Here is a 19846-nt window from a genome sequence, read left to right as displayed (position 1 = left end):
CCGTAAGTCTAATACAGTACTGTAATTTTATACATTTCTTGTGAAAGAAACATTTCTTATTCAACGGCGATAAAAATTATTTATATTAATGATGTGTCCGAAGTTCAACGAAGTTTTCGCAGAAAAATAAGTTATCAGAAATCAGTCGTGGTTTGGTGTGCTGCTTCGCGACGAAAACAAGCTTTAGCAATGGCTATGTCGAATGGTGCACACTCGGTAAGTAATCCTACAATTTTTTGTTTATAGCGTAGTTTATACGGATTATTTCCAAAAAATATATACGTATTTTGGAAATGTTGAGTTGGATTAGTCTAGAATCGATTAATTTTATGGAAGAAAACCTTTCAATCAGCCGTAGTCCGTAAACTTCACACGTGTCAGGCTGTGATTGGAAGGACTCGTAAGAAATTGGATTCCTAAAGAATGGAACGTATCTATGATCTTATAGGGGGGTCGACTATACTTGGAAAAAATAAAAATCTCAAAATTTGGCCAAAGGATGAGAGTAGATGTGCGGATATACAGAAATATGACATCATCACAAATTCCAAACAAAGGGATGAAATGATGGTTAATGCTTATTGTTGAGTGCCTGCTCAGTGTGCATTAAATGTGGGTCGAATGAGAAAGAGTTACACAGTGACGTTTAAGTTGCAAGTGGTGCATTATGCACAAGAGAATGGAAATCAAGAAGCAAGAAGAAACTTTGATGTTAAACAAAAAAAACTAAATAAAGATGGAAAACTTGCCAAGTGTTAGTTAAACGGTCACTTCATCGGGCCAGTATACAAAACATAAACAACAACACGATTTCGATAACAACAAAAAAAACATGCAGCAATGGACTCAAACAAAAGACATTCCCAAGAAAATATCACAATATTAGCAATCATTCTGCAGAAAGACAGCAAAATATACTGACCTAGAAGCAAATCTATTGATATATCCATGAAATTAAGATAAACGGATTTTCTGTGTCTGTTGAAATGATTCAGTTTGAAGCCCAAATGATTTCCCAAAATATGAAAATTCCAGAAAGTGAATTTAAGGGAAGTTACAGTGGAGCAAGATGTTTCATGGCATGACATAAGCTCAAGACCAAGGATGTGGAGTTGGAGTCTGAGTCAGAAGGAATTTCTGGCCAAAGGAATCAAAAAAAATGTGCTGACTCTGACTCCTGCATTTAAATTTACTTTAGTTTTTTACTTAAATGAAAGAAAATTTATTTTATATTTAGTAATTTTTTAAAAATGTATTTGTATTTTGTTATAATTCATTTATTTTAAATACAAAATGCATCAATTTAATTTATTAAATATGTAGTATTCTTTGTAGTATTCGTGTTTAGTAGTTAAATTATTTTGGCCCAATTAAATTTGAATATTTTTGAATCGTTCCTTTATTATCCCTGTTCTAAATAAGTACTCTATTTTTCTGAATGAGCCAGACTAATTAATCAGAGTACACATATTTTTATTTTCCGAACAAGGGGCTGAAGTAGCTAGCTAGATCACACACTTTTTAGTTGGACTAACTCTTCTGGAAGGGTGAAACTGAAGTGCAAATGCTGTCGATTATATGTAGATGTAAAATTTTATCGCCTCCTTTCTCCTCTTATTAAATATTTGTTAAAAATTAATTTTTTTATACAAATTAATATTAATGTAAGTTAAATATTAAAAGTACTAACTATAAAGTATTTGGGTAAATGCCCCAGGCTCCTTCAGAGTTCAGAGTAGGGTAACTCCCCATAAAATGACTTGGTATTTAATTTTGCTGGAGTCGGAGTCAGCCTACTAAAATTATCAGAAGTTGGAGTCAGAGTCAAGTGTTTTTTTACTGACTCTGCAGCCTTGCTCAACACTAGGTGTTGAATTTCAATGGCACAGCAGCTTCCTGACACATACCTAACTTTAAATTCCTTTAAAATTATATATTATCATGAGTATAAGCTGTACCCTAATTTTGTTAAAAAAAATTTACAATAAAGAAGTGCAGCCTATACACGTATAAATATGGTATTTATTATATATGAGTTATTTTTTATCTTTTCATTATGAAGTTTTCTGATCAGAAAAAATTTAAAGCTTATATAATTATTGAATATTGTTTTAATAACAAGCAATTATTTATTGTGACATTGTCACAATGCCAGGCTGCCATTTTTAATCATATTTTTAATTTATTTAATTTAAAATATATGCTCTCCACCACAAATTAATAGTGACTTGCTCCTGTACATCTTACTTTTCCTTTAACAATAGAGTCATGCTAATCATCTGTCCAACACCTATTGGAAAAAAATTTTTAAATTGAAATACAGTAGTGCGTCGATTATCAGAATCAATTGGGACTGGAGTAGTTCAAAAAATCGATTTTTCGTATAACTGATTATGTACAAGAAAATATATTATTAATATAGTATATTAGTATATTCCAATAATAGTATATTAATATATCCCATGTTTAAATTTTTCTCCATTGCATGTCACTTCGCATTGGATTTTTGTCAATGTTAAGCCTAATGTAAATTTTTTAAAACAACAATCATGGCTATTGCATTGTTAAAAATTATTTCTTTATTTTGTACAAACAAAATAAATATATTGAAAAATATAAAAACAAAAAAAATTATACTTTAGAAGTTAATATAATATCAAAAATGTTTGATTCGGCATGACACAGTGTGACTGGAACGCTTTCAGTTAACCGATGTTTCGGTTGATCGGCTTTTGGATAATCAACGCTCTACAGTAACATGACTTCCAGTTTGCATTGGAAGTTTGTATATCAATAGTTAATTGGGACCTCCTGCACCTAAGGTTTCCATATCTAGCCTTGTCTTTCATCTACCTAACTCCATTCTCGAGATTAAGGAAAGACAGATGGAGGGACAACAGTGAGAATTTATAGGTCTACAATTTTTTCAAATTGCAGCCCAATAAATAAAAATCAAACAGCTCCAATTTTCTTCATGCTTTAAGTTAACAATATTATGAAAAAAACATTTGGCTATCATTTTTTTCCAGTGAATTTCATATATTTTTCTCTCTAATTTAAAAGAGTCTTCCTAAAATATTAAGTTTTCATTAGAGAATATTTTCTTATTGAAAACCATTGTGTATTAAGATAATATTTATTTATAATTACCATCAGCTACTGGAACAACAATAAGTGCTCTATCAATAAAAACAGTATTTGTTAGATGTTGAGCTACTCCAACACTTGTTTTGTCTGCATATCTTACATAACAAATCCTTGATGAGGGTTGTAAAGGACAATCCCTAAATAAAAAAAGTTTATTTATTAATAACAGTACTAAATTTCTTAATTTTTAATTTTATATCACTATTTAAACAAGAAATCAAGTAAATTCAATGAATAAACAAAATATTAAAATCATTTACTTTATAAGTAAAATAGTTAATAAATTATGTATAAAATCAATTTTATATTTAACTCATTGATACAAAATTTACCAAATGCAATATTTGATAAAAGGAACATTTATTTTTTTATTTTTTCAATTTCTAATAATCTGGATCTTACACTTAATTTAAAAACTGGTGTACATCAACTATGTTTTCATTATTATTGTAAATCTAAAAATATATAAATATCTCACTTTTCAGAAGACTTTTACTGATTAGTAAAAAAGTTTTGAAGTTTGAGTTAAAAAAAAATTTTTTTTGAGAATTATTAATTATTATGACAATTCTACTCAAGTAATCCAATATGGAATCTGTTTTTTTTTCCCCCTTTGATACTTTATAGGGGACAAGAAGCTTCAAGTATGTCATCAGATTACTTTCTTTTTCTGTCAGATATGTGTGTGTGAGAAGAGAGCACAGACTGTAGATGATGCAGATTTTAATATTTATACCTCTTTAGTAATATTTGAGAAGTATTTTCTAGAATGGAGGAATATTATATTATTAAAATAATCTGCCATCTGATGTAGCAGTCATGCTCGACTGAATTTGATACATACATCATCATCTGTAAGGCCACAAGTGCCATGTTAGAAAGTTTTTTCTAATGCTGTACTTGTGCTCCTTGATTTTGACTGTGAGGCCCCTTGCAATCGCACCAATGTACACTAAGGTTCAGTTGACTCTAGGGTCAAAGATAAGGATGGTGAAAAAGGTTCTTTGAATTCAGGGGTTAGATGTCATGCTGATCATTTGTTTAAGCAAGAAAGGAAGAAATTATCTTGTTGTTGCTCTATCCCTCCATACCTCAGTTTGAGGTTGTTATGCTTGCTGATACTCTACTCATCAAGGAATGTTTTTCAACACAGAGATAAAGACTCCTCGCACACCAAAGTAATATGAAAATTAATCTCTTAAAAAGCTTTTTAATAACGGATTGAATATCGTGTAAGTAATTGTGGAAATATCCCTGTTTTCATAAGCATTACTAAAGTTTTTAATTCAAACCCTCTTTATGGAATAGGGCTTGCCAAGCAAGGGATAGGGTGATTTCATCCCTAGAATTGATGAGTGAATATGTGTTGTAGGCTTTGCAGATTTCGATTTGTTCCAACCATTTAAGGTGGTCCACATACGATGTTGTGATAATGAGTTTGGCATTTGAGAAGTCTGCTGAAATCTCTGGATCTGAAGCATATACAGATAATGACGTGGAACCCCTGTTGTGTTGGATGTCCCATTGGTGCTCTTTCCATCTGACTCCAACCGGATGCTTTGTGGTGCCTATGTATACTAAATCCCTATTGCATCTATGGTCTGTGAGAGGCACTGCATAGACCCAAGGTAGTTTATCTTCACTAGGTTTGTCTTTTTTCATTGCGTAGAAGATGAAACAAAGAGGGACATCATCTGTATGCCATGTGTGCTCCTTGTTGTCTTGCAATTTTTTGATACAAGGATGTCAAGAAAGGTTGTAGGTGACTGGGATTATGCATTGGTCTTGTTCCATACTATTCTCAGTATGTGGAGGAGAGGGTGGGAGACCACTGTTGAATTGTTGAAATATTTTTTGTATGATGTTGAAGAAGCCATGATGTTTGGCAACTTTACTTAGATACCTTAATTCTTGATTTAAAGCCTCCTGTGTAGATCAGTGCGTGTGGGCCCTTTTAACAAGTGCTCTAAATGCCGCTAATTTATATCTGAAAGGGTCACAGGAGTCTGCCAGAATGTATGTTGGGAAGTCAGATGTCTTGCGGTAAATAGATGTGCTTATGGTATCTCCTCCAAATTCAATGTTTATGTTCAAGAAATGGACTGATGAATCATTATATTGTTCAAGCTCGATGGTAAGGCAATATGGGTTGTTGTTGAATTGATTCACAAATCGAGTGATGTCGGGTTCACGTCTCCATAAAATAATGATATCATCGATGTATCGTTTGTATAAAATGATGTTGCGGCTGAAATTGAGAATTATTTTTCCTTCTATCTGGTGTTTACGCAGTGCCTCTCACAGACCATAGATGCAATAGGGACTTAGTATACATAGGCACCACAAAGTGTCCAGTTGGAGTCAGATGGAAAGGGCATCCAACACAACAGGGGTTCCACGTCATTATTTGTATATGTTTTGGATCCAGAGATTTCAGCAGACTTCTCAAATGCCAAACTCATTATCACAACATCGTATGTGGACCACCTTAAATGGTTGGAACAAATCAAAATCTGCAAAGCCTACAACACATCTTCACCCATCAATTCTAGGGATGAAATCACCCTATCCCTTGCTTGGCAAGCCCTATTACATAAAGAGGGTTCACATTAAAAAATTTAGTAATGCTTATAAAAACAGGGATATTTCCATAATTATTTACACGATATCCAACCCGTTAATGCAAATGTATATTTTTATTTGTATAAAAAGTCCGAAAATCACATTATAAAAACCGGTAATGGCATCATGACTGTAATTTATGAATCCTGGAATGCACGTGATTCCCGTTGGAATTCAAAGTTTGCAATTTGAAACATCATTCCATAACGACTGGTCTTCATTCTGATTGATCATTACAGACGAATAGTAGGTTGAAGAAGGACCCAGGAGGGATCCAAAAATGTTTGCTTGGACAATTAGTCATACTACATGTCGGTTAAAAGTTTTTAAGAGATTAATTTTCGTCTTAGAGATATGTGGGGCTCTACTTTTTGTTCCTGAACATAATTAATTTTGGTTCAATGGGAAAATATACCTGCAAAAACAGAGGGTCTCAATGGGCTCACCACTGTCTCCCATACTAGCGGAACTGCTCATGAGGCATGTTGAGCAAAGGGTTTTTAGCTGCTCCCTCATGTTAGCACACCCACTGATACATCTGAGATACGTAGACAGCATTCTCTTAGCGTGGCAAGACACGAAGGAGAATTTCCCTGTCCTCAAATACTTCCTAACAAATGTTTACTCCTCTATTGACTTTACCTGGATAAAGAAAATGGGAGAAAAATTGCGTTTTTAGATTTAAACATCTCCAAGTCTCAGAGAGGTATAATGTACTCCGTGTTCCATAAATTTAACAACATACTCCCTTTAATCCCTGCCACTGCATACCATCTGCAGCACTACATTAATGCGGCTATAGCCCATTTAATTAGAAGGGCCTTTCTGTTACCTTCCATGTAAACTGCTACCAATATTGAACTTAGTGCCATTTGCTCAGCAGTAAATGCAGCAGATTATACCAATTCCAAATATAAGCACATCTTGAACAGGGTTAAAAGATCTCTTTTTCCCACCACCACTTTACACATCCCAAAGGAATGCACAATAGTTTGTCCATCAGTACTGTTCTGTGGCCACATCACTGCCTGCATTTTTAGACAACACACATTATTTCTACTAGTCACCCTGCAACCAGTAGAGTCTCAGGAGGCTTCTATGCAATGACAGGGATGCTGCCTCCATACTAGAAAGTCCAGGGTACACTCTATCCTGTTAGAAAACACATTCAGCATTCACACCCACTATGTAGGAGCGACAACTAGAATGTTATCTTGCTGCATCTCCGAACACCAACATTCCATCAGGGCAAGCAGGTGTGACACTGAGCTAGCTAGGATGCTGTTACAACATCAACACACCCTACTGTGGGACCATGTGGCAATGCTTGGGTATTGTGATCAAAGGAGCCTGGTATATGTTTGGGAGGCCCTCCTTACAATACTATTAAATCTGTGCAACTCCCCCATGTTTGAGTTGCCTGCAATGTGGGTCAGCCTGTAATAAAGATTAAAACATTGTCTCTAGCTCCACTCTCGGCACCTATTCAACAAATCATGGTGCATGTGCATTGTCACTATACCCACTTAATTTTAATTCAAATTCTTTACATTTTTATTCTAAATTTGGTTTGTTCTAAAGCAGTGTTTTTCAACCTGTGGGTCGCAAAGTCTTATACGGGGGGGTCGCGAGTAAAAGAAAAAGACAAGTGTTTGTAGGTCCTACACTACAATAATAAAAAAAAAAAACTACAATTTCAGTGAGAAGGCTGTACCTGTTTATTTTACAGTACAATTGGTTTTTTGATCGATATTTAGGTCTCAACAGAAAGAAAATTAAATACGTAGTTTTTAAAATCACTGATATAGTTTTAATATGGCCCTGGGGGTCGCCAGAATTTTTTAACTTGTAAAGGGGTCGAGTATTCAAGAAGGTTGAAAAACACTGAAATTAGTTTTAATTCAAAATGTTTGTTTGAAAGATTTATTTGAGTTTGTGTTCTGCCTGAGAACAACACCTTATAATACATCGAAAGCACTTGCAAATATAGTGATATTTACACATAATTAATGCCTTTGTGATAATTTCTTCCTAATTATCAGTCAAAGGGCCTAACAAGAAATTCTTGTTCATGAAACACTTGTTACAGTTATGAATGAACTCCTACACAATACTTCAGCAGCATTCAAATTCATGATTTTTCTTCGGTAACTGACCAACTTGATAAAGCCAGATTAGAAATACTAAAGGAACGTTTGTGTATCTTATCCTTCTGTACTTTGTGCTTGCTGACTATATGAATTTCCAAGTCACTGTAGAATCAAGAGAGAAAATGCAGACTTAGAAACATTGAAGAAGAAGTTCATTGATGATGATGCAAGGAGAAAGATAGCTTTTACAAGTGTTATACAGTCGACCCCCCTATAAGATATAGATACATTCCAATTTATTAGGAATCCGATTTCTTACAAGTCGTTCCAATCACAGCCTGACACGTGTCAAGTTTATGGACTACGGCTGATTGAAAGGTTTTCTTCCATAAAATTAATCGATTCTACACTAATCCGACTCAACATTTCCAAAATACGTATATTTTTTCGTAGTTTTATAGGAATCGTAATTATAAGGACCGTAATTATAGGGGGGTCGACTGTAGATGACAAGGTCTCTTACTTGCTAAAGGAAAACAAGATAAAATAGCTCAAAAGCTGAATAATTATTGTAAAAAATACCAGATCATAAAATTAATGTAAATCAGACAAAAAGGCAAGATGAAGCAGCAAAATTGGTTACTGAGAATATTGATGATATGAATCTATTGCACTAAAGTCATTAACACAGCATCAAGAAAACCTTCCTTATAGAAATGGAAATGGTGCCTAGATGGTGGTAAAACTCACTTATGTATAGGGTTAAAATGAAAGTTTGTTTGGTTATTTATATAATCGTTCATTTGTGTCGTCTCTATTGTGCTTATCAAGTTTTAACTTGTTTAGGTAGACATTATGGATATTTGCATATTTAATACAAAAGTCTAGTTACAGTTATTTTTTTAAATTCTGTTATCTTTTAAGAAAAGAAAAACATTAAAATGGAAGATCAGAAGGTGCATTTTCAATATTGCAAGCTCTATTGTTTCCAAAAAGGGAAATATGCAACTAAAACTCAAAGGAAGATATGTGCTGTATATGGGGAGAATGCAGTTACTGATCAAACATGCTGGAAATGGTTTGCAAAATTTAGGGCAGGAAATTTTTTTCTTGAAGATGCACCAGGATGACCCTCAACCATAGAAGATGAGTCCATAGTGACTTTAATGCAAAATAATTGGCTTAGAACAACATGAGAGATAGCTAACACCTTAAAAATATCCCAAGCATCTGTTGTCAGACATTTGGCTAGTTTTGGATACACTTTCTGTTATGATGTTTCCTAAGGTTAAGAGAACGAAACCTTATTGCAAATGTTTCTGTTTGTGATTCACTTTTAAAGCAATTAATAACAGGTGATGAAAAATGGATTATTTACAACAACATTCAACACAAGACCTTGGAGTAAGCCAGGTGATCCACCAGTGCTGCAACCTAAAGCTGGTTTACATCCCAAAAAGTAATAATTTCAGTTTGATGGGATTGCAAAGTGGTTTTTTTTTATTACAAGCTTTTACCCAACAACCAAACAATTAATCCAAATAAATATTGGCTCTAACTGGATAAACTGAATGGAATACCACTCCTGTCAATCTGCAAGTTCCAGACATTTTTGATGCTCTGCAAAAATGCTGAGCATCAAAAATGTCTGGAACTTGCAGATTGACAGGAGTGGTATTCCATTGTGATAATGCAAGGCCACACATATCATTGAACATGCATCAAAATTTTGGTATTTTTGAAACCATGCCAGTAATCTTTTTAATTCAAACACAAATTATTTATTGTATTTATACAAACGCTTGGCAAATCACAGAATTAAATTTTATTCAGTTGATACGTGTTCTTTTCATTTATGCACATTTCGGGCAATGCTGCAAGTTGGCTGAAGAGGGGCAAGAAATGACTGAAACATGTATCAACTGAATAAAATTTAATTTTGTGATTTGCCAAGTGTCTATATAAATACAATAAATAATTTGTGTTTGAATTTAAAAAATGCATCAAAATCTTCTAGACTTTAACTGGGATGCTTTGAGTCACCCTGCATATTCTCTAGATATTGATTCCTCACTATCATCTTTTTTGTTCATTGCAGAATAATTTAAATGGAATAGAATTCAATCTTTAGAAGGTATCAAAAATCACATTGATAATTTCTTCAATCAGAAACACAACCAATTCTACAGAGATGGAATTATGAAACTAGTGATCAGATGGTGTAAGGTTATCAAACAGAAGGGTGAATACATTGAAGATTAAAGGTTTTTATTTATTCCAAAATAGAGTATTTTATTTCTCTCTAAAAACCAAATAAACTTTCGGTTCAATCCTATAGTATGTATACTATAAATCCTCACTTTATTACCCATTGCTCATTTAAACACTGACAGGCAATTAAATAAAATGTTTTTCTTTTAGTACCACAGTACCATTAATACTAGATTCATATAGACAGCTGCTAGCAATGACCCATTTACAGGTGTCAAAATCACACTTATGGACAAACATTGAACATCAGCCAATAGAAAACATTTTGTCCAAAAATGTTATGGTGGCTTGTAATAAAAAAAATTTTTTGAGCTAGTTGAAAAAAATTTCATTTTTATATGCTTATTCTTGGAGAAACTATCACAATGAAATTAAAAATAGTAATAATATACAATTGAAATTTCAAAATAATTAGAGATTGTTGGTAATTCTAATCTCATCTGCTACTAGACGGAATACTTAGTGAAAAACATCTAATATGATCAAGTATCTGTTTTGCTGTCGTGTGATGAAAGCAATTGAAATGGATAAAACTTCCTTGTAATTGTTCATTGCTCATTTAATTGTCCATGAGTAATTTTCTAATAAAAGTTACATTCAAAACAGCACTGCCTCATTTAATAACACATGGGCAATTAGGTATAGATTTATGATAACAGAAATATCTTACATCCTCTATAGGATCAAATCAGAACAAGTTCAACTAGCCAGAAAAGGATAATTCTTGAAAATCAATGAGGCAACATATCCTTGGCTGTAAACATCATGCATGGCTCACATGGTATTAAGCTGTTCAATGTATTATTTGTGTCCAATCTCCAAGGAAAGATCCTCTCCATTTCAACAACAGTTGCTCATTCATATGAAACAGTTTTTTCTAGCTGATAAAGCTTATACTGTATCAAGAAAGGAAAGGCAGTCATGAGACCATGAGAAGATGTAAGAGTGTCTAGATACAGCTTGGCTAAATATTTTCTTAATTTCAATGATAGGTTGAATATGAAAGAGTGGTGTACTGTACTTCCAGCTTTCAAAATCTTCAAAAAACTTGCTAAAACAAATAGGTTAGAAAAATGAAGATTATTCTATACTGACAATGCAAAAATAGTATCTAAGCCATTAGTTTACCAAATATTTGAAGGCTCGTAGGATTCAGCAAGAGATGACAGTGAAGTGTTCACAACAAAATGTAGTAGTAGAACATACTAATCAAACCATTGTTTTCTATCAATAGTAGATGGAAAATTATCAGATCTGTGGGTTGAACTTGTTTTTACAGCAGCATACATAAGGAACAGATGCCCTGCATCACACTGTGGAAATAAAACATTTTACAAAATATGGACTAGCAAAAAACCTATCCCAGCCACCTCAAAATTATATGTAATATTGCCTTTGAAATGAATAATAAGTCAAATAAAAACAAGTTTGAGATATGAAGTAAAAAATGAATTCTAATTGGACATTGTGCAGAATCTAAAGTATATCAATTATGGCAGCTAATAGTAATGAAATGTACTGTACATAAGTAGGAATGCAAACAGCCAGACAGCCGAGCAGTCAAGGTGGCAGCCTACCACTCTGGGGACCCAGGATCGAATCCGGACAGGTCAAGGAATCCCCAGGAATTTTTCAGGGGTAGTCCATTTGGATGTGTCGGGCCCCATCCCTCACCATCCAGTTGCCCCATTGTGGGCCTGGCCAAACCCATAATGATGGACCTGCTATAAGAGGCCCTCCTAGTGCCCACAGGGCAGAAAGAGTATTTAAAAAAAAAAGTAGGGATGTGATCTTTCTAGAAAAGGAAACATTGCAGGAAACAAACACCCATTCTAAACTGTAGGAAATAAATGATGACATTGTAGAACAATGCTAGGAGAGAGACCAATAGACAATAATGTGACACACATTATCATTTGTTGAGGAGGAAATAGTTCACATTTCTGATGATTCTGTCCAACAAGATGCTGCAACAGATGTAAGTCCTCCACAGACTTGAAGACTCCCAGAATGCAAATTGATGTTCAATTTGCATTCTACCAGTAGAACCTGAAGATGGCCTTCGTAAAGGTTGAAAACATTTGTTCTTCAATAAATGTTTTTATTTTACTCACTAGATTTTAGGTTTGGAAGTGCTGATACAATTTGCAATGTTACACACTGTATAACCTTGCATATAGCCTATTCATTTACTTATTTTTATTTTTGACTTAATGCTTTTCAGAATAGTCTCTCCTTGATTTAGTGGAATTATTTGAATGGTATTTAATGGTATTTTTGAATTACTGTTATTTCATACACAGCAGTGTGTATTGTAACTTATGGCATCCCACACTCCCCACACCATGGTGTGGTGACTATAGTAATATACAATGGGCCTGATTCTGATCAATTCCAGACAGAACAGATTCATCATGGTTCAATTAGCATGAATGAAAATGGAAAAAATTCTCTAACAAAATGAATGATGATAAGATGTCAAGATGCATATGGCAAATAAAAATATAACCACATCTATTTACCGCAAACCCACATACATTCCTCTTTTCATTCCTGCTAACTCAGTAGACCCTTGGCCTTTTAAGATAGTGACATTCTGGGCCTAGTCTCAAGGGCTTACTCCCATTGCTCGAAAACTTCTGATATCTACAACGAACTGAAAAGTGTCTGCACACAGATACCACCAGTCCTTAATAAACAGGCTCGCTGCCAACCAGCTATCTACGATAACTACCACCAACATGAGGGTTAATGATGCAGAACACAATCGGGTTGTTAAATCTTACAAACCGTCCCTCAACAAATTTATAATAGAATTGATAAGGATTTAAACTTGCACTTAACTTATAAGAGAAAACGGAACATTTTCGGCTCTTATCTAATGTGAAAGACAAATATGATAAGAAAGCACCAGGAGTGTACTGCATTCCATTGCAAGAAGAATGTTTCAATAGATGTATAACATACATCAGATCCATGTACGGATCACTAGAAGCTAGAATACAGGACCACAAATATGATGTGTCCAAGGGAAAGTATAATACTGCACTAGCCCAGTATGCTACCGAACCCGGGGTTTCTCCTTGTTGGGATGAAGCTACTCTTTTACACAGGGCTTTTGACCAACACAACTTACATTCATTGGAGGCTTTTGAAATTTATATAGCAAGCATAAAGGGAAGTTGCATTAATTCCGACTATATTCCGGTTCCACAATCGTGGAAGTATTATTTACAATGCCACAAAGCATAACGATAATTTTTTATGTGTAATTATGTATTTAGCTTTAGGCAATCTAAAGGAAACAATTTTCCTTATCGAACATCGTTTATACATTAAAACATTGGGTTAACTTTTACAACACCATATATTATATTATTAATAAATTTATTTATAACTTTAGTTCAAAATAATTTATTTATATGCTGTAATACAAAACGATCTTTGTATTCAAAAGGATTTAAATGTTTAAAAATTAGAGTTTTTTCTAGCTGATAAAGCTTATACTGTATCAAGAAAGGAAAGGCAGTCATGAGACCATGAGAAGATGTAAGAGTGTCTAGATACAGCTTGGCTAAATATTTTCTTAATTTCAATGATAGGTTGAATATGAAAGAGTGGTGTACTGTACTTCCAGCTTTCAAAATCTTCAAAAAACTTGCTAAAACAAATAGGTTAGAAAAATGAAGATTATTCTATACTGACAATGCAAAAATAGTATCTAAGCCATTAGTTTACCAAATATTTGAAGGCTCGTAGGANAGATAATGCTTTGATTTACATAAGTCTAGTGAACACTTCTAAATGCACAAACAACAAATGATTTCCTTATTTTAGTAATATAATCTTATATTTAAAAAAATAATCGTATTTAAAAAGAAAAAAAATTCACATACTCAGCAGGATACATCTTTATTTCATCTACTTCTCCCAGAAAACTGAATAATGTCTGCATTTGATCCAATGTTGCTGCAGGAGCAACATTTGTAACTTGAATCACATTTGTATTTAAAGTTAATTCTAATAATTCTGCTGACTGGTGCTAAAAATAAATAATTAAAATTTAATATTTATTTTATTTGTGATAAATATTAATACTTAAATTGTCATGATCTTTTATTAAATAAAGTAAATTAATAAAATCATTTTATAATGACTAAAAGCAAATGTTGATAATCAGCACAAACAGGCCTGCAATTTCCAAGCTCTGTATTTTTTGAACATTTGTATCTATAAACTAATGTTAGCCTAAAATAGATTAAAATATTCTTGTACACGAATAAATTTTAGCTTCCAGAAAGTGATTTTATTTTGAAAATTAAATCAGCTTTTCTTTTCATTGAGAATGAACTGAACACAAATATTAATAAATTAATTTACAAACCTGACAATATAATATAATTTTTTATTAAAAATGTTAAGTTTCATATTGTGAATTAAGGCTTGTTGAGATTATTCAGTAATTTAATTGAGTGGCAATAATTTTGTAATTTACTGTGTGCAAACAGTGAAATTTGGCCAGAGTTTAGTGAAACAATTTAATTTAGTAAATCCATTCAATTCTATTTTTCCTGGTTGACTAGTAGTACTTTCTACTATCACTAATCTATGAAACATGTTCAAACATCAATAGTATTGTTTTTAGTAAAGTTCATTAGTTCAATATTCCCTATAGCATTGTTCAGTCAGCAGCAGATCCAGAAATACCCAAAGAGGATCAAACTCAAAAATAAATAATATTTAAATAATTAATAAGGATCTTTTATTAACGTGCATGACAATTGTATTGCAGAACATTCAATAAACCACATTTTCCACTAAATTTTTTAAACAATGGTTTGAAATTCAAACAAATAAATTTTAATTTTTTATCTTGGGGCTTATGCCCCTAAGCTCTCCCCTTGGATCTCCCACTTTATTCAATGCTACATAAATACATCTACATCTGTCCATCTCAAAGCTTACTGCATGTTCAACTGTACAAATCGAAACACTTTTTATACACTAAACAATTTAGTAGTGTAAGTGACTACTAACCTCTTCACTAAATTACTGGATATGTCTGAACAAGCCTTTATATGAATTAATTTATTAACATATTGTTACTATTTCTAATAGTTATTTATAAATACATAACCAAATAATTGCCTTAAATAATCGAGCACATTAAATAATGGATTTATAGCTCATAAATCCACTATTTAATGATTAAATACTTAGTAATTTGTTACTAGAGGTAGATGTTAGGCACCATCTCTTATCTAAATTAATAATTATAATTTTTAATAATTTTAGAATCACCTGGAAGAAAAGAACTGGCCTGGCACATTCTTTTATTCCAGATGATTATGTTGATTATTCTTCCAATTATTTATGCTGATTATCAAGTTTTTTTAAACTACTGTAACATAAAAGTCTGTACCAGCTGGAATATAGATAAATTAAACACCACATATCATGCATACAATCCTCCAGCAAATAATATGTATTTGAATTAAATACAAAACAGAACATTTTTGTCCTCTTCTAGGGACCTGCATTAAGCGTTGGACTTTACAGAACATTAGAGATTCTATTTCTGTACTACATGCATGTATCTTTTTGTCATAACAATTTTATTTGTTTAATTTTTATTGTATAATAATAATATGTAGAGTATTTGTAAAATGTAACATGTTAAATATACAAAAACAAGTTGAAGTCAAAAATAAAACAATTTTAAAAAACATTCTAAAATAGAATCTAACGTTCTGTAAAGTTCAACACTAAAAGAGACCAAAAATGTTCCATATTATTTGCTGGAAAACTGTATGCATAAGATGTAGTATTTAATTTAAACTACTGTAATTTGAATAAACCAACTTATGTTAATAAAATCATTTTATGTCATTTATGATGTGTGTCAAAAAACTTTTTTCAAATTAAATCTTACTGGAATATAATTTAAGGCTTTTGATTGAAGTGTTTATTATATCATTCCAATCTACTAAGAGATGTTTTAACTCTATCATTTTTGTATCTTATATTCTAATTAATTTATTATAAATTTATTCTAATTAAATAATAATATTCATTTTAAAAAACTGGAATACTTTTAAAATAAATAATATAATAAATGACTTCAATAATAACAAGCACACTACAAACTACAGAATTATTACATAAATAAAATTAAATCAACTCTTAAGATGGTTTAATTGGTCTACTTTACTTTAACTAACATGTGCCACTGATTTTCATATTAAATATTTAACATGCAAATATAATTTAAAATACAAAAATTTTAAAAAACATGCTTTCAAAATGTATTCATATTATTATTTTTAAAACAGTATAAATAACTTTCAGTAATAATTATATTAAAAAAATAATGCAAGCTATGAATATATGTATAAAATAGTTTTTTTTATTTCAAACTGAAATTTTTACTCATCTAAAAAATAATTGTAATATAAGTATGTATGCATATATGCAATTTTATTATAGTGAAGCTAAAATCATTGGTAGTTATGAATATATAAATACCTTTGGTAAATAAATATAGTTCTAGCTCTGTTGTCATAACTAATTTGCAATTCCAGCTAAATCAACATATTATGGCAAAAATTCTAATTAGCACAAACAGAGAAAGACAAAATAACCTATGTTTTAATAATGTAGGATGATTAAAAAGACTAAAGAATTACTGTCATGCACCACAAGAAGAGACTTAATTTACACAAATCTTGTACTGACCCAATTTTGCATAATGCCTTATATTTATATGACACAAATATATTGCTCTGTGGGATAATTATTTTAAATTAAATTATTTCAAAGATTCATCAAGCACTTCTGAAATTGATAAAACTTAATTCATTCAAAGATTCAACCTGAATTCTAATACAGGCAACCTATTATAACATGGTATTTAGATTCCTACAAAATGTTGCATAATGTGAAACCATGTTATACAGAACTAAATATAAATGAGAGAAGGCAATCCAACAGCTAACAAGCAATTATTTATTGTGACATCACAATGTCAGGCTGTAATTTTTAATCATATTTACTTTAAAATATATGCTCTTCACCTCAAATTAGTAGTGTTTTGTCCATGTACAACATACTTTTCCTTTAACAATAGAGTCGTGCTGGTCATCTTTCTAACATTTTTCGTGAGAAAATTTTTAAATTGAAATAATAGGACTTCTGGTTTGCGTTGAAAGTTCATATATGATTAATTGGGGCCTCCTGCCCCTAAGATTTCCATATCTGGTCTCATCTTTTATCTATCTATCTTTCTGTTCTTGAGATTAAGGAATTACAGATGAATGGACAACAATGGGAATTTATAGGTCCAGCCCAGCAAATTTGCAAAACGGAAGATCCTACAGTAACAGCAGGTCTATGTTTCTGTTTTTTTCTTTTAAATGATCTTTTAAATGATTGTTGCTTCTTTTAAATTTAAACTTTTGGCATGTTTTTTCCCTTTGAAGACAATCCAAAATTTGTATCTGATTCTAAGGAAATAAATTCTCTTTTAATCATAATTTTTTACTTCCTTTAAGGCATAATTTAGGACTGGAATTTAATTCATAAAGAATTTATTCTAGTATGATTCTTAAGAAAAGTTTAGCGATACATATCCAGAAAAATTAATAACCAAATAAATAAAGTCAAAATAAATTTAATAAAATCTTATAAGTCACAATTTAATTTTCTCAAACAAGCACAAATTCAGTACTATGAAACTAAACACAGGGATCTCTCAAAGTAGTCAAAGTAGTCAAAAAAGTAGTGATGGCACTTTCCAATATTTCTTTTGTTTTCTAACAGATATTAGATCAACAGTGGGGAGAAATGTAAATGTCAAAAAATTACAAACATAATAGCAAGTTTTTCCTACACAAAAGCTCAGAAATAACATGTTGCAAGAAATTTTCTGTACTTCTTTAAGTGTTAGAAGAAACTGTGTTATCAAAATTCTATGCTATGCACAGTGTTTCAAAAATCACTATACAGGTAGCCCTCAGTTTACGCCGCAGTTCCATTTCTACAAAAGCCAGCGCAAATTGAATTGCCATAAAATAAACCCATATTTACAGTGAGGTATAGGGTTGGGTTCTACATAAGTGAAAAATAAGCATATAATTTTGTTTATTAATACAATATAATACAAAATACATGTAAATTTAATTTTTTAAATGTATTTTATCATAAAATAAAGTGAAATGTTTTTATTAAAAAATTTTAGTTTCGGATCTCTTACATTTTTCAGAAAAAAGTATCCATCTTTAATTGTTTACATTTTTGTTTGCTTTGGAATATGGTTGAATGGATGCGATGATGCTCCTTTTTACATTTGCACTTCGCTCCCAATCATTATCTAACTCACAAAGTTCATCTGTCATAGTTGAAAGGATATGCTTTAGATCGGTCTTTTTCATAACTCTTGGAGTTTCTTCTTCGTCGTTCTTCTGTAGCTCTGTGTCGGGTCCACAGCTCATTCAAATCTAACGATTTGTGGAACGTTCTCTATTGGTCTAGATCTGACCAATCCCAATGAGCCACGATTGGTCAAATCTGGACAAAATCTGCTCAAATCTAGCATAGGAAAATCAGGGAATTACACAGCAAAACAGCAAATTGCACAGCGATTTGCTGTTTTGCTGGCGTAAACTGAAGGCTACCTGTGCTGAGAGCACAACTGATTGATTTATTAGCAATGCTGGTAGAATAACAGTGAACAGGGCCAATGAGAAGAAAGAGCTGGAAATTTTCCCACAGCCCATAGTGGTCTCTATAAACTACAAGCTTATTGTTGTTTTTACTAACAGATAATAAAATAAAAGCACCCACTAATATCTGTAATCCAGTTAAAGGAACCAATTTATTATAAGAACAAATGTTTTCAACTATAAGAGCCATTGTTAGATTGTAGAATTTCAGTGTGTACTTTTATATTGCGATCTCATCCAGTTTTGCAGCATCTTTTAATCTACATGGCTTTGTAAGGAACCAAGTCCAAGCATTATTTTTATTTACTTTTATTTTGCTTTTTATTATATTTTTGTTTGGGGCTTATGTTTTGTTAGGACGAAGGTTTCCTCACCATTCACCTTAGAAACTTAAAAATAGAAGAGAAATCAACTCACCAACGAGAAAAAAGCGCCATAGAAAAAAACTCGGGCACCCTTGCGCTCCCAAGCAGAAAAAAGTAAGTCTGCACTGAGAAAAGGGGGGACCCCACAAGCACAACTTAGGGACTTGCTAAACCTTAAAGAATAAAAACATCCCAAAAATTGTCAAAAAGAATAATGTAAAAGGTTAGCAAGTATTGTTGGAAAATAGGCTGCCTGACAAATAGAAAAAGTTTATTGTTAGCAAATAAGTATGTAAATGAGGGGAGTGATTGCATTCAGAGTTGTGATGTCACCTCACAGTATAAAGTCCGAATCTCAAGTGAAGATGGACGAGGTGAGCTTCTGTTATCAACGAGCTTGGTGAACTTCGTAGCAGCAAACAAAAGAGAGGAGTCCGATAGGATAAAATAGTTCCAAGGCACTTTTGAAGTTATTCGATTTGTGGATTGAAGATTAGAGAAAGTCTTGAGAGTTGAGGAAAAAGGTTCCTAGTATATTGAGGTGACGATTAGGATCTTTAATTCATAAGAATTATTGTATATAAATTAAGTCTTTGAAATTTTGTCGAATTTCAAAGGGGAATAGAATTAA

The 19846-nt window shown here is 32.1% G+C and overlaps 1 protein-coding gene across 1 annotated transcript in view; it reads right to left on the bottom strand.

Annotated features, from left to right (window-relative positions):
* Positions 1–19846, bottom strand: part of LOC111640327 (serine/arginine repetitive matrix protein 1-like) — a 123334-nt gene that overhangs the window by 75356 nt on the left and 28132 nt on the right. Inside the window, exons 3-5 of the mRNA XM_023386341.1 lie at positions 14027–14172; positions 3151–3284; positions 1841–1911 (exon numbers count right to left, since the gene is read on the bottom strand). Of these exons, the coding sequence (XP_023242109.1) occupies positions 1841–1911; positions 3151–3284; positions 14027–14172 (351 nt within the window). The remainder of the gene's footprint in view (positions 1–1840; positions 1912–3150; positions 3285–14026; positions 14173–19846) is intronic.

This window comes from Centruroides sculpturatus, unplaced genomic scaffold (genome assembly GCF_000671375.1).
Source record: "Centruroides sculpturatus isolate CEXI.00-Female unplaced genomic scaffold, Cexi_2.0 scaffold1313, whole genome shotgun sequence".
NCBI classification, from domain to species: domain Eukaryota; kingdom Metazoa; phylum Arthropoda; class Arachnida; order Scorpiones; family Buthidae; genus Centruroides; species Centruroides sculpturatus.
The sequence above is the reverse complement of the archived record's forward strand: the minus strand, read 5'-3'. Positions and strand labels throughout refer to the sequence as shown.